The following is a 15,571-nucleotide window of genomic DNA, read 5'->3' on the forward strand; positions in this document are numbered from 1 at the left end:
CTTGTTACATATAGATGTGGTCTCTCTTGTTAAATATAGATGTGGTCCCTCTTGTTAAATATAGATGTGGTCTCTCTTGTTAAATATAGATGTGGTCTCTCTTGTTAAATATAGATGTGGTCTCTCTTGTTAAATATAGATGTGGTCCCTCTTGTTAAATATAGATGTGGTATCTCTTGTTAAATATAGATGTGGTCTCTCTTGTTAAATATAGATGTGGTCTCTCTTGTTAAATATAGATGTGGTCCCTCTTGTTAAATGTAGATGTGGAGTTTACAAACTAATATACACTGTTTTAAACTAAACTAATATAAACTAAATATACAAACTAATCTACACTGTGAGAAACAAACATGGTTTTCAGAAAATAAGTCTGTGGTCACATGGTGATGGTTAGTGTCGTACTATTGGTTAGACAGTTTCCCCTTTTAATGAGGTTGACTGTTAAAACTGTCTCTGACATTAGACTGAGTCACACAGAGACTCCAGCTGTGCAGCAAACAGACACAAACCTACAACTGAGATAACAGCAGACTTTACAACAGTAGAAGATACAACAGTAGAAGATACAACAGTAGAAGATACACCAGTAGAAGTTACAAACAGTAGAAGATAAAACAGTAGAAGTTACAAGAGTAGAAGTTAAAAGAGTAGATGTTTTTTTGGGGACCACAAGCGTAAAAAGATGTATAAGGGAATCTATGAATACACAAATGGATTTGAAGACGAAGAACCGAATGAAATAAAGACCATTGACATTGATGATCATATTTACAACAACAAAAGACCCATCATGCCCTGCAAGAAGGATCAACATTCAGGTAACAGTTTATCCGTGTGTAATGCTAGACACTGACACATACTTACACCCCTACACACACCCCTACACACACCCCTACACACACCCACACACACACACACACACACACACACACACACACACACACACACACACACACACACACACACACACACACACACACACACACACACACACACACACAGTGTTGTGGGGACCAAGACCAGTAAAATGCGAGTCCAATTCAAGACCATGATTGTAATTTAGTCTAATCACCACCATAATATGAGTTGATGTCCAATATTTCTGTGTTCATATTTCAGAACATCATACAGTTGAACTCAGAACTTTACATACACTTAGGAGTCATTTAAAGCTCGTTTTTCAACCACTTCACAGATTTCTTGTTAAGAAACTATAGTTTTGACACAAGTAATTCTTCCAACACTTGTTTACATTTACATTGTTGACATTTTCCAACAATTATTTCACTTACAATTCACTGTATCACAACTCCAGTGGGTCAGAAGATTACACACAATTCACTGTATCACAACTCCAGTGGGTCAGAAGATTACACACAATTCACTGTATCACAACTCCAGTGGGTCAGAAGATTACACACAATTCACTGTATCACAACTCCAGTGGGTCAGAAGATTACACACAATTCACTGTATCACAACTCCAGTGGGTCAGAAGATTACACACAATTCACTGTATCACAACTCCAGTGGGTCAGAAGATTACACACAATTCACTGTATCACAACTCCAGTGGGTCAGAAGATTACACACAATTCACTGTATCACAACTCCAGTGGGTCAGAAGATTACACACAATTCACTGTATCACAACTCCAGTGGGTCAGAAGATTACACACAATTCACTGTATCACAACTCCAGTGGGTCAGAAGATTACACACAATTCACTGTATCAACTCCAGTGGGTCAGAAGATTACACACAATTCACTGTATCACAACTCCAGTGGGTCAGAAGATTACACACAATTCACTGTATCGCAACTCCAGTGGGTCAGAAGATTACACACAATTCACTGTATCACAACTCCAGTGGGTCAGAAGATTACACACAATTCACTGTATCACAACTCCAGTGGGTCAGAAGATTACACACAATTCACTGTATCACAACTCCAGTGGGTCAGAAGATTACACACAATTCACTTATCACACTCCAGTGGGTCAGAAGATTACAACTGTATCACAGTGGGTCAGAAGATTACACACAATTCACTGTATCACAACTCCAGTGGGTCAGAAGATTACACACAATTCACTGTATCACAACTCCAGTGGGTCAGAAGATTACACACAATTCACTGTATCACAACTCCAGTGGGTCAGAAGATTACACACAATTCACTGTATCACAACTCCAGTGGGTCAGAAGATTACACACAATTCACTGTATCACAACTCCAGTGGGTCAGAAGATTACACACAATTCACTGTATCACAACTCCAGTGGGTCAGAAGATTACACACAATTCACTGTATCACAACTCCAGTGGGTCAGAAGATTACACACAATTCACTGTATCACAACTCCAGTGGGTCAGAAGATTACACACAATTCACTGTATCACAACTCCAGTGGGTCAGAAGATTACACACAATTCACTGTATCACAACTCCAGTGGGTCAGAAGATTACACACAATTCACTGTATCACAACTCCAGTGGGTCAGAAGATTACACACAATTCACTGTATCACAACTCCAGTGGGTCAGAAGATTACACACAATTCACTGTATCACAACTCCAGTGGGTCAGAAGATTACACACAATTCACTGTATCACAACTCCAGTGGGTCAGAAGATTACACACAATTCACTGTATCACAACTCCAGTGGGTCAGAAGATTACACACAATTCACTGTATCACAACTCCAGTGGGTCAGAAGATTACACACAATTCACTGTATCACAACTCCAGTGGGTCAGAAGATTACACACAATTCACTGTATCACAACTCCAGTGGGTCAGAAGATTACACACAATTCACTGTATCACAACTCCAGTGGGTCAGAAGATTACACACAATTCACTGTATCACAACTCCAGTGGGTCAGAAGATTACACACAATTCACTGTATCTCAACTCCAGTGGGTCAGAAGATTACACACAATTCACTGTATCACAACTCCAGTGGGTCAGAAGATTACACACAATTCACTGTATCACAACTCCAGTGGGTCAGAAGATTACACACAATTCACTGTATCACAACTCCAGTGGGTCAGAAGATTACACACAATTCACTGTATCACAACTCCAGTGGGTCAGAAGATTACACACAATTCACTGTATCACAACTCCATTGGGTCAGAAGATTACACACAATTCACTGTATCACAACTCCATTGGGTCAGAAGATTACACACAGAAGGGCACTTTTCGGCATTTGCTGTATGATTGATGAGAATCTCCATATTGCAAATGTACGGCCCCTTACTAGAGACGTGTGCGAATGTTTCTAAAAATTCGCCGATGGTGGCGGGCCGTGCAGCTGGGCAAGATCTTCCGGGAAGTCATCGAACGAAGTCTCTCGGACATTCGGTTGTCGTTTCATAAAATGTTCACATTTTGGTCATTTTTCCGCTGTCCCGGTAAATTCCACCAGATGACGAATGGAATCTTATTGCAAATGTATAAAACATCACCAATTACGACAAGGCCATTTCTCCTAAAAGGAATAGACTTCGAAGACGTAACTTGGTGAGCATAGGTTTGGACTAATGGGCTGTTAGCCCAGAAACAAGATGGCATTGAGGCCTAAACGCTTTTTGAGTTAAGGTCCATTTTTCTGGGATTAAAGGTCAAAAACCGAAAATAGAGCGCTAAAATGACCACTTCACGTCAAAGTACATGAACTTATGGTGTCAGGAAAAAAATAACCAGCCATTTATCTATCATCATTTACGAGAAATCGTACATTGTACAATTGGTGATGGTCAAAGAAATGTTTAAAAAAAAGTTACAGATCCAGTCGTGTTTAGACGGGTTTCGGAGCTCTAAGTGATTTCTGTCATTTTCTGAAATAACACACACTCATTCAACCCTCTGTAAATAAGTCAGTTCTTAACGTAAAAACTTAAAACTCAATATTCTGTAAGAGCCTACCCCAAGCAGGATATGTGTTCACTTTCAGCTTCCTGTGCCAAGGAAGTGCCTTAAAATGGGGTCATAGAGGCTGTTTTGAATAGTTAAAATCTTTTCAAAACTTCATATGTGTGATTAACCCTAATTAAATGTAAATCAGTAATTTCTTCCAACAGATGTCAAAGAAAAGCTCTCACACACACAGCAGGATGGAGTGACACCGTGCGGGGCTTAACCTGTTGGTACTAGGGGGCAGTATTTTCATTTTTGGAGAAATAACGTTCCCATATTAAACGGGATATTTTGTCAGGACAAGATGCTAGAATATGCATATAATTGACAGCTTAGGATAGAAAACACTCTAAAGTTTCCAAACTGTAAAAATATTGTCTGTGAGTATAACAGAACTGATGTTACAGGCGAAAGCCTGATAAAAATCCAATCCGGAAGTGACTCATCTTTTGAAAGCCCTGCATCCCTATTGAGCTATGCCAGATTACACTTTCTACGCATTTATGTTGAAGAATACCCGTAGGCGGCTTCATTGCGCAAGTGGTCACATGATGCTCCCAAAGAAATTCTTGTGTAAAATACAGAGGTAGCCATTATTCCAATCGCTTCTACTGAGAAACCAATTGTATATATATTATCGAATAGATATTTGAAAAACACCTTGAGGATTGATTATAAACAACGTTTGCCATGTTTCTGTTGATATTATGGAGCTAATTTTGAATATTTTTCGGCGTTGTCGTGACCGCAATTTCCGGTCGATTTCTCAGCCAAACGTGAAGAACAAACGGAGCTATTTCGCCTACAAAAATAATCTTTTGGGAAAAATGAACTTTGGCTATCTACCTGGGAGTCTCATGAGTGAAAACCTCCGAAGTTCATCAAAGGTAAACTATTTAATTTGATTACTTTTCTGATTTTCGTGACAAGGTTGCCTGCTGCTAGCAAGGCATAATGCTATGCTAGGCTATCGATAAACTTACACAAATGCTTGTCTAGCTTTAGTTGTAAAGCATATTTTGAAAATCTGAGATGACAGGGTGATTAACAAAAGGCTAAGCTGTGTTCCAATATATTTCACTTGTGATTTTTATGAATAGGAAGATTTTCTAGGAAGATTTATGTCTGTTGCGTTATGCTAATTAGTGTCAGATGATGACAATGGTCCCGTTCACGGGATGGGGTATCACTACAGGTTAAAGACACACAGAGCCTGCAATGGCATTACCATAATCTCTAGGCTGTGCCGAGTTCAACGAGATGCCCTGCTTGACCGCAGTGACCGTGAAAAAAAGAAGGCCCAAAATAAAGCCTGGCCCTAAATTTCAGGTGCTTTTGGGGGACAGCGGCAGAACCGTTAGGCTTAGAAGGACAATTCAACCACAAGCATGTTCTTAAGGTCGTCCAGATCTGTGCAAGCCTTGACCGTTTGCACAGCCTTGACTGTGTGGCATTAACCCTTAACAGTGAAAACATAGTTTTTTCATCTCACAGATTACAATGACATCTCTCCTCATAGGAATACATTTCCTGCTCCCCTAAATTCAACCTGAATCCTATGTGGGTTATGAATGCCATATCAAACTGTCTTCTATCACAATCCATCCGGCCACTAGGTGGTCTACCTGTGTTGATTCTAAGCTTCCTGGAGCAACCGGAAGTGGTTAAAATCACCCAAAAAAGTGTTTTTCCATACCCAACCTGCTGTTTGTGAGAAACTGGACCCGCAGCTAGAACGTAATGACGTGTTTTATGTTTAAATTATGGTTTAAACAGAAGGCGCTGTGAATTTTGGGCCTGCTCTGAAATATGTGATAGTTGGCTTCTAAATGAGTTGGAAAAAGTGGGTTTGGTGTCAGTTTGTATCAGTTTGATGTCAGAATGATATCTAATTCTTTGATGGATGGTGACTTTCTGGCTGACTTTTGTCCATTTACAGTATGTTTAAACAGTGATAGACCATCACCAAATGGACATGATGAAATCAGCACAACTAGCTATGGAGAGGAACCACTATCACTGCCAGGCCATCCCGAGTTCATCGGTCCAGTCAATTTCGCATTTCTGCATTATTTTTGAGCATGTCAAATTTGTGATGGTAAATGCCCATTGAAACATATTGCAAATAGACATCCTTGCGCCTGGTGATTGGAACGGGTTACCAGAAGCACTTTTTGCGACTAGCAAACCCTTATCCGGGAGCATAGCCTCAAATGCATTAGCATAACGCAACTTTTCCTATTCATGAAAATCGCAAATTAAATGAAATAAATATATTCAAACACAAGCTAACATTTTGTTAATCACACTGTCATCTCAGATTTTCAAAATATGTGTTACAGCCAACGCTAGACAAGCATTTGTGTAAGTTTATCATAGCATAATGCTATGCTAGGCTCTGCTGGCAGCAGGCAACATTTTCACGAAAATAAGAAAAGCAATCAAATTAAGTTTACCTTAAATTTACCTTTGAAGAACTTCGGATGTTTTCACTCAGGAGACTCCCAGTTAGATAGCAAATGTTCCTTTTTTCCAAAAATATTATTTTTGTAGGCGAAATAGCTCCCGTTTGTTCATCATGCTTTGCTGAGAAATCGGCCGGAAAAGTCTATCACTACAACGTCGAACTTTTTTCCAAATTAGCTCCATAATATCGACAGAAACATGGCAAACGTTGTTTAGAATCAATCCTCAAGGTGTTTTTAACATATATAATCGACAATATATCCGTCGAGGCAATTGGTTTCTCATAAGAAGTGATTGGAAAAATGGCTACCTCAGTATTTTACGCAAGATTTTCTGCAGGAGACATCATGTGACCCCTTGCTAAATGTGGTCCCTTACGGCTATTCTTCAACAGAAATGCGTAAAAAGACGTCACAATACTGTAGACACCTTGGGGAATACGTGGAAAATGTAAGCTCATTCGTAGCTCATTCACAGCCATATAAGGAGTCATTGGCATTAGGCAGTTTTAAAAAATGTGGCTGATTGGATTTTTATCTGGGTTTTCTATCCAAAGCTGTCAATTATATGCATAGTCGAGCATCTTTTCGTGACAAAATATCTTGTTTAAAACGGGAAAGTTTTTTATCCAACAATTAAAATATTGCCCCCTAGTTGTAAAAGGTTTTAAGGCCATCTATTGTACTATTGTCGATTACTACTATTGCAGTAACTGACTTGCCTAGTTAAATAAAGGTAAAAAAAACAACCTGTAACTCTGCAAACTCCAGCATTGTCACTCCCTTCTCACCCTGGTGAAGGAGCCAGGCTCCCCAGCATTACGCACTCCTGCCTTTCCCCGTACCGCGAGCCAGGCTCCCCAGCATTACGCACTCCTGCCTTTCCTCGTACCGTGAGCCAGGCTCCCCAGCATTACGCACTCCTGCCTTTCCCCGTACCGCGTATTCCCCCACTGCTGCAGTGACTTTCGAATGTCGTTGTTCTGCCCGCGTGCTGACTCTGTGCCTGTCTTATTTCATGTCTGTTCCTTATTACATTTTGACTCCCCGTACCTGCTTCTCATCTCCGGCATCGGGTCCCTACAAGTGTAAATTTGGCCTTGTGTTTTAGGTTCTGTCCAACTGAAAGGTGAAATGTTCTCCCAGTGACTGGTGGCAAGCAAACAACCAGGTTTTCCTCTAGGATTTTGCCTAGTTAATTCCAGTCTGTTTCTTTTATTTAATCCTGATACTATGGAGAGTGGTACTCAAATGTGTTATGTTTTGGGAAAATCCAATACAACACTTTGTATTCAGGACAACATTTTAATTTCTTTGCCACATTTTTGCCAGTATTTTCGATGTTGGACAGCTTCCTTATTTCCACATTGTCAAGTAGTGTTGAGGAGTAACTACAATGTTGATCCATCCTCAGTTTTCTCCTATCACAACCATTAAACTCCATAACTGTTTTAAAGTCACCATTGGCCGTATGGTGAAATCCCTGAGCAGTTTCCTTCCTCTCCGGCAACTGAGTTATGGACACCTGTATCTTTTTAGTGACTGGGTATATTGATACACCATTCAAAGTGTAATAACTTCACCATGCTCAAAGGGATATTCAACATCTGTATTTAAAAAAAACACGTATCAATAGGTGCCCTTCTTTGCGAGGCATTGGAAAACCACCCTGGTCTTTGTGGTTGAATCTGTGTTTGAAATCCACTGTTTGACTGAGGGACCTTACAGATAATTGTATGTGTTGGGGTACAGAGATGAGGTAGTCATAAAAAAATAATAATGTTAAACACTATTATTGCACACAGAGTGAGTCCGTGCAACTTATTATGTGACTTGTTAGACAAATGTTTACAAATGTTTACTCCTGAACGTATTTAGACTTGCCAACAAGAGGTTGAATCACAATACTCCAGCTTTTCATTTTTTATTAATTTGTAAATATTTCTAAAAACATATTTCCAGGAGAGTGACAATTATTTTTTATTTCATTCAGACTAACACAAAATGTGGAAAATTAATTTTCGGGTTACCTTGTACCCCTGCACATCAACAATGTATTGCTACTCCCCGTATATAGCCCATGTTATTTTTTACTTGTTAATGCTATTCATTATTTAATCCTTGTCTGTATTTCTATTTATTTCTCTCTGCATTGTTGGAAAATGACCCATAGGTCAGCGTTTCACTATTAGCATACACCTGTTGTTTTATGAAGTAATTAACCAATGGAATTTGATTGTAATTGAAACAGCTTCCGGCAGTCATTTTGGGTGCCTGAACTCATGCAATGTTCAAGCAAATAATTTTGTTAGAGGTTCTGGAAGTCAAGCAGTAGAACATGTGAGGTTCTGGAACTCAGTTCTGGTGTTCTGTTCCATGTTCCTTGTGTATTTCCCTTAGTGATTCAAAGAGCAACTGGAAAGAAAAACGTATGTATATACATTGATCAAGTTCTAATGATAATAATATGTACTTCAGTGTATCTTTGGAGGTGGAAGAGACATTTCCCAACTGCTGCAGTGTGTCTGGGGCTGCTGTGTGTTCTCCTACTGGCTTGGATCATAGGCCTGTTACACTACCGTGAGTTTAATATGTTCTCATTCAAACATTCTTCATCATCAGTGGTGTAATGACCAGGGTTCAATTACATTTCAATACCATTCAATTTAATTCAGAAACACACCAAATTCCAATTCCACACGTTTCTAATTGAAAATTATTCCAGTGTACTTCCTGAATTGACTGGAATTGAAATTGACATCAGTCTGGGTCATGTCTCATTAACTTTTCCACTTTTATTTTGGTTGTTGCTTGTATTATTTAACAGAGAGAAACCAATTGACCAGTTCCAACACCCTGACCAAAGAGAGAGACCAGCTACAGACCAGTTACAACACCCTGACCAAAGAGAGAGACCAGCTACAGACCAGGTACAACACCCTGACCAAAGAGAGAGACCAGCTACAGACCAGGTACAACACCCTGACCAAAGAGAGAGACCAGCTACAGACTAGCAACAACATGCTGACCAAAGAGAGAGACCAGCTACAGACCAGCTACAACACCCTGACCAAAGAGAGAGACCAGCTACAGACTAGCAACAACACGCTGACCAAAGAGAGAGACCAGCTACAGACCAGCTACAACACCCTGACCAAAGAGAGAGACCAGCTACAGACCAGTTCCAACACCCTGACCAAAGAGAGAGACCAGCTACAGACCAGTTTCAACACCCTGACCAAAGAGAGAGACCAGCTACAGACCAGTTCCAACAACCTGACCAAAGAGAGATACCAGCTCCAGACCAGTTACAACACCCTGACCAAAGAGAGAGACCAGCTACAGACCAGTTCCAACAACCTGATCAAAGAGAGAGACCAGCTACAGACCAGTTCCAACACCCTGACCAAAGAGAAAGACCAGATACAGACCAGCTACAACACCCTGACCAAAGAGAGAGACCAGCTACAGACCAACTACAACACCCTGACCAAAGAGAGAGACCAGTTACAGACCAGTAACAACACCCTTACTGCAGAACGAGACCAGCTGCAGACCAGCTACAACACCCTGACCAAACAGAGAGACCAGCTACAGACCAGCTACAACTCCCTGACCAAAGAGAGAGACCAATTACAGACCAGCTACAACACCCTGACCAAAGAGAGAGACCAGCTCCAGACCAGTAACAACACCCTGACCGAACAGAGAGACCAGCTAGAGAGCAGCTGCAACACCCTGACTGCAGAAAGAGACCAGATACAGACTAACAACAACAGCCTGACCAAAGAGAGAGACCAGCTGCAGACCAGTAACAACACCCTGACTGAAGAAAGAGACCAGCTACAAAAAGAGACAGAATGTCTGAAACAATCTTTAGTTCAGAACGGTGAGTGAAATTGGCTAATGACTGTTCTGTTATCAGTTCACATGACACGTACAAACAGGCAATTCAACTTACATTAAAGGAAATATGTGAGAAAAACTTCAGAAACGTCCATTAGTTAGTGTCCCGTCTTCCTTGACTGTCTGATTGATACTTAATTCAATGTTGTATTAAAGTGACTAAAGCAAGAAATGTTCAACTTCTAGTGTGTCCGGAAGGATGGAAGAAGCTTGGTAGCAGTTGTTACTACGTCTCTACTGAGTACAAATCCTGGGAGGAGAGCAGACAGGACTGCAGAAATAGAGGAGCAGACCTGGTGGTCATCAAGAGCGAAGACGATCAGGTATGTGTGTGAGGTAGAGAGAAAAAAAGAGAGAGAGAGATAACGAGCAGTAATGACTATGTTTGAACAATGTTGTCTCTCTCCCACAACTACAGACATTTGTCAATTGGTTATGCGGGGTAAAGAACTACGTCTGGATTGGTCTGACTGACTCTGTTTCTGAGCGGACCTGGAAATGGGTGGACGACACACCACTGACCACAAAGTAAGACATTAATGAATTCTGTGTCACTATGACATCACTGTCTGGAGAAGTAGGTTCCGAGTGGACAGCCTGATTCTATGTGTTGTTTCTTCTACAGGTATTGGAACAGTGGACAGCCTGATTCTCCTACAGGTATTGGAACAGTGGACAGCCTGATTCTATGTTGTTTCTTCTACAGGTATTGTAACAGTGACCAGCCTGATTCTCCTACAGGTATTGGAACAGTGGACAGTCTGATTCTATTTGTTGTTTCTTCTACAGGTATTGGAACAGTGGACAGCCTGATTCTATGTGTTGTTTCTTCTACAGGTATTGGAACAGTGGACAGCCTGATTATATGTGTTGTTTCTTCTACAGGTATTGGAACAGTGGACAGCCTGATTCTATGTGTTGTTTCTTCTACAGGTATTGGAACAGTGGACAGCCTGATTCTATGTGTTGTTTCTTCTACAGTTATTGGAACAGTGGACAGCCTGATTCTGTGTTGTTTCTCCTACAGGTATTGGAACAGTGGACAGCCTGATTCTGTGCTGTTTCTTCTACAGGTATTGGAACAGTGGACAGCCTGATTCTATGTTTTGTTTCTTCTACAGGTATTGGAACAGTGGACAGCCGGATTCTATGTGTTGTTTCTTATACAGGTATTGGAACAGTGGACAGCCTGATTCTGTGTGTTGTTTCTTCTACAGGTATTGGAACAGTGGACAGTCTGATTCTATGTGTTGTTTCTTCTACAGGTATTGGAACAGTCGACAGCCTGATTCTATGTGCTGTTTCTTCTACAGTTATTGGAACAGTGGACAGCCTGATTCTGTGTGGTGTTTCTTCTACAGGTATTGGAACAGTGGACAGTCTGATTCTATGTGTTGTTTCTTCTACAGGTATTGGAACAGTGGACAGCCTGATTCTGTGTTGTTTCTCCTACAGGTATTGGAACAGTGGACAGCCTGATTCTGTGTTGTTTCTTCTACAGGTATTGGAACAGTGGACAGCCTGATTCTGTGTTGTTTCTCCTACAGGTATTGGAACAGTGGACAGCCTGATTCTGTGTTGTTTCTTCTACAGGTATTGGAACAGTGGACAGCCTGATTCTATGTTTTGTTTCTTCTACAGGTATTGGAACAGTGGACAGCCGGATTCTATGTGCTGTTTCTTAGACAGGTATTGGAACAGTGGACAGCCTGATTCTATGTGTTGTTTCTTCTACAGGTATTGGAACAGTCGACAGCCTGATTCTATGTGCTGTTTCTTCTACAGTTATTGGAACAGTGGACAGCCTGATTCTATGTTTTGTTTCTTCTACAGGTATTGGAACAGTGGACAGCCGGATTCTATGTGCTGTTTCTTAGACAGGTATTGGAACAGTGGACAGCCTGATTCTATGTGCTGTTTCTTCTACAGGTATTGGAACAGTGGACAGCCTGTTTCTGTGTTGTTTCTCCTACAGGTATTTTAACAGTGGACAGCCTGATTCTGTGTTGTTTCTTCTACAGGTATTGGAACAGTAAAGAGCCTAATGGTGGAAGAGCTGAGAACTGTGTGTATTTCTACTCCTGGTCATCAGACACAGGAGAATGGTGGGACTATGACTGTTCCTATAAATACAGATGGATCTGTGAGAAATATGATTCTTCTGGGTTCTCTGTCTGAAATGGTAAATTGGATTCTCCTTGGTAGTCTCTCTGAACTGCTAAATATGATTCTCCGTGGTTGTCTCTCTGTACTGCTAAATATGATTCTCCTTGGTCGTCTCTCTGAACTGCTAAATAGGATTCTCCTTGGTCGTCTCTCTGAACTGCTAAATAGGATTCTCCTTGGTCGTCTCTCTGAACTGCTAAATAAGATTCTCCTTGGTCGTCTCTCTGAACTGCTAAATAAGATTCTCCTTGGTCGTCTCTCTGAACTGCTAAATAAGATTCTCCTTGGTCGTCTCTCTGTACTGCTAAATATGATTCTCCTTGGTCATCTCTCTTCGGGGCAAAGAGAGGACAACTCGCTGGCACCAATGTTTTCTATAGCACAAAACTCCCATCAGGATGTGTAACCAACAGTTTGGCTCTAGTAACAGAGGTGGACGGTGGGGGACGCGGTTCTTCGTTGCTACCGCATCAGGGACCCGCTCAACTGATTCCCCTGGGGGGGAAGAAGGGGCTTCTAACCTAGGGGCACGTCCCCAGTGGAAGACAAGGGGCCAGCCAACAAATAACACCGTGTCCTGGCCTGTATCCTCTTGGACGGAGCACAGACCCCTCCCCCGTGCCAAAGCTCTCCCCTCAGCACTTTTCACAAGAAACTGAGACAGGAAGACCTACTTCCTGTCGTCACCAAGCACCGTCTCCAAATCCCATTGTACTGGCCGTTTGTCATACAAGGTCTTTGTCACATCCAGGCGTCATGCCGAGGGCACAGAGCAAAAATATGATGAAAGGGGAAAATATGTTACATGGTAGATACAGTATGTTACATGGTAGATACAGTATGTTACAATACAGTATGTTACATGGTAGATACAGTATGTTACATGGTAGATACCGTATATTACATGGTAGATACCGTATATTACATGGTAGATACAGTATGTTACATGGTAGATACAGTATGTTACAATACAGTATGTTACATAGTAGATACAGTATGTTACAATACAGTATGTTACATAGTAGATACAGTATGTTACATGGTAGATACAGTATGTTACATGGTAGATACAGTATGTTACATGGTAGATACAGTATGTTACATGGTAGATACAGTATGTTACAATACAGTATGTTACATAGTAGATACAGTATGTTACCTGGTAGATACAGTTTGGTTGCTCCTTTAGCTTCTATCCAATAACAAACTACTTCCTGCTTATTCAGTTTACCTTGTCAAACACATGATATAACCAAGATAATGAAAATAAACCAAAATATATACAATAACAATACAATGAACTGATATGTCTATTATATAATAGTAGATCTAACATGGAGTCTAGAAGGACTGTTCTAATGGGCAGGTCAGGGACAGGCAGAAGTTCACAGGCTGAATGGTCAGGCAGGTGGGCTCAGTGCCAAGGCAGGCTGAATAGTCAGGCATGTGGTCTGGGTGTCAAGGGCAGGCTGAATGGTCAGGCAGACAGGCTCGAGGTCAAGGCAGGCTGAATGGTCAGGCAGGTGGGCTCAGTGTCAAGGCAGGCTGAATGGTCAGGCAGACAGGCTCGAGGTCAAGGCAGGCTGAATGGTCAGGCAGGTGGGCTCAGTGTCAAGGGCAGGCTGAATGGTCAAGCAGGTGGGCTCAGTGTCAAGGCAGGGTGAATGGTCAGGCAGACAGGCTCGAGGTCAAGGCAGGCTGAATGGTCAGGCAGGTGGGCTCAGTGTAAAGGGCAGGCTGAATGGTCAAGCAGGTGGGCTCAGTGTCAAGGCAGGCTGAATGGTCAGGCAGACAGGCTCGAGGTCAAGGCAGGCTGAATGGTCAGGCAGGTGGGCTCAGTGTCAAGGGCAGGCTGAATGGTCAAGCAGGTGGGCTCAGTGTCAAGGCAGGGTGAATGGTCAGGCAGGTGGGCTTGGTGTCAAGGGCAGGCTGAATGGTCAGGCAGGTGGGCTGGGTTTCAAGGGCAGGCTGAATGGTCAGACAGGTGGGCTCAGTGTCAAGGGCAGGCTGAATGGTCAGGCAGGTGGGCTCAGTGTCAAGTGCAGGTGGGCTCAGTGTCAAGGCCAGTGGGCTCAGTGTCAAGGCAGGCTGAATGGTCAGGCAGGTGGGCTGGGTGTCAAGGGCAGGCTGAATGGTCAGGAAGGTGGGCTGGGTGTCAAGGGCAGGCTGAATGGTCAGGCAGGTGGGCTGGGTGTCAAGGGCAGGCTGAATGGTCAGGCAGGTGGGCTCAGTGTCAAGGCAGGCTGAATGGTCAGGCAGGTGGGCTCAGTGATAGGGCAGACATGCACGAGGTCAAGGCAGGCTGAATGGTCAGGAAGGTGGGCTCAGTGTTAGGGCATGCAGAACCGGTCGGAACTGGGAGGGCTAGAAAAACATAGACTTGGAAAGCAGGAGCACGGAAAAACATGCTGGTAAGCATGAGAGGAAAAGACGAACTGGCAACACACAAACAGAGAACACAGGTATAAATACACTGGGGGTAATGAGGAAGATGGGCGACACCTGGACGTGGGTGGAGACAAGCACAAAGACAGGTGAAACAGATCAGGGTGTGAAAGTAATAGACATGACTAGACATGTTCCGTTACACAAAGATGTGTCTGGGAGACAGGATTCTTGATTGGTGATTGATCTCGCTCTCTAATGTTAACTATGTTATGATGGACTGAGACCCTGTTAACTATGTTATGATGGACTGAGACCCTGATAACTATGTTATGATGGACTGAGACCCTGTTAACTATGTTATGATGGACTGAGACCCTGTTAACTATGTTATGATGGACTGAGACCCTGATAACTATGTTATGACGGACTGAGACCCTGTTAACTATGTTATGACACGCGCCCACACAAACAGGAAGTAGCAATGTGCCGCCAACCTGAGGATCAGTTTTTTTTTCAACCATCTCCTTCCTGTGTTTAAGGGGTGGGACTTCCACTTGTCACTTAAACCTCTCTGTTTTCATTGCTCTTCGTTGTACTCCTGTGACTCTTCCTCTTGCTTGTGCAAGAGAAAAAAAAATGGGGGTGAATTTAATACGGTTTAAATGTTTACAAACTTGATGCTCTGAAATGAAAGCAACTTCTGA

General features: G+C 42.2%; 1 protein-coding gene across 2 annotated transcripts; it reads left to right on the forward strand.

Annotated features, from left to right (window-relative positions):
* The first annotated feature begins 477 nt into the window (after window positions 1-477).
* Window positions 478-13,776, forward strand: LOC115122281 (C-type lectin domain family 4 member M-like). Of its 2 annotated transcripts, none has more exons than XM_065016567.1 (6): window positions 478-821; window positions 8,886-8,987; window positions 9,235-10,296; window positions 10,500-10,636; window positions 10,732-10,841; window positions 12,335-13,776. In XM_065016567.1, exons 1-6 carry the CDS (start codon window positions 686-688, stop codon window positions 12,489-12,491), a joined length of 1,704 nt encoding a protein of 567 aa, XP_064872639.1. In that variant the 5' UTR covers window positions 478-685; the 3' UTR covers window positions 12,492-13,776. The 2 variants fall into 2 exon arrangements, with proteins under 2 accessions (XP_064872639.1, XP_064872638.1); XM_065016566.1 differs by having other exon boundaries at window positions 10,939-12,422.
* The last annotated feature ends 1,795 nt before the right edge of the window (window positions 13,777-15,571 follow it).

Source organism: Oncorhynchus nerka, unplaced genomic scaffold, assembly GCF_034236695.1.
Source record: "Oncorhynchus nerka isolate Pitt River unplaced genomic scaffold, Oner_Uvic_2.0 unplaced_scaffold_969, whole genome shotgun sequence".
NCBI classification, from domain to species: Eukaryota; Metazoa; Chordata; class Actinopteri; order Salmoniformes; family Salmonidae; genus Oncorhynchus; species Oncorhynchus nerka.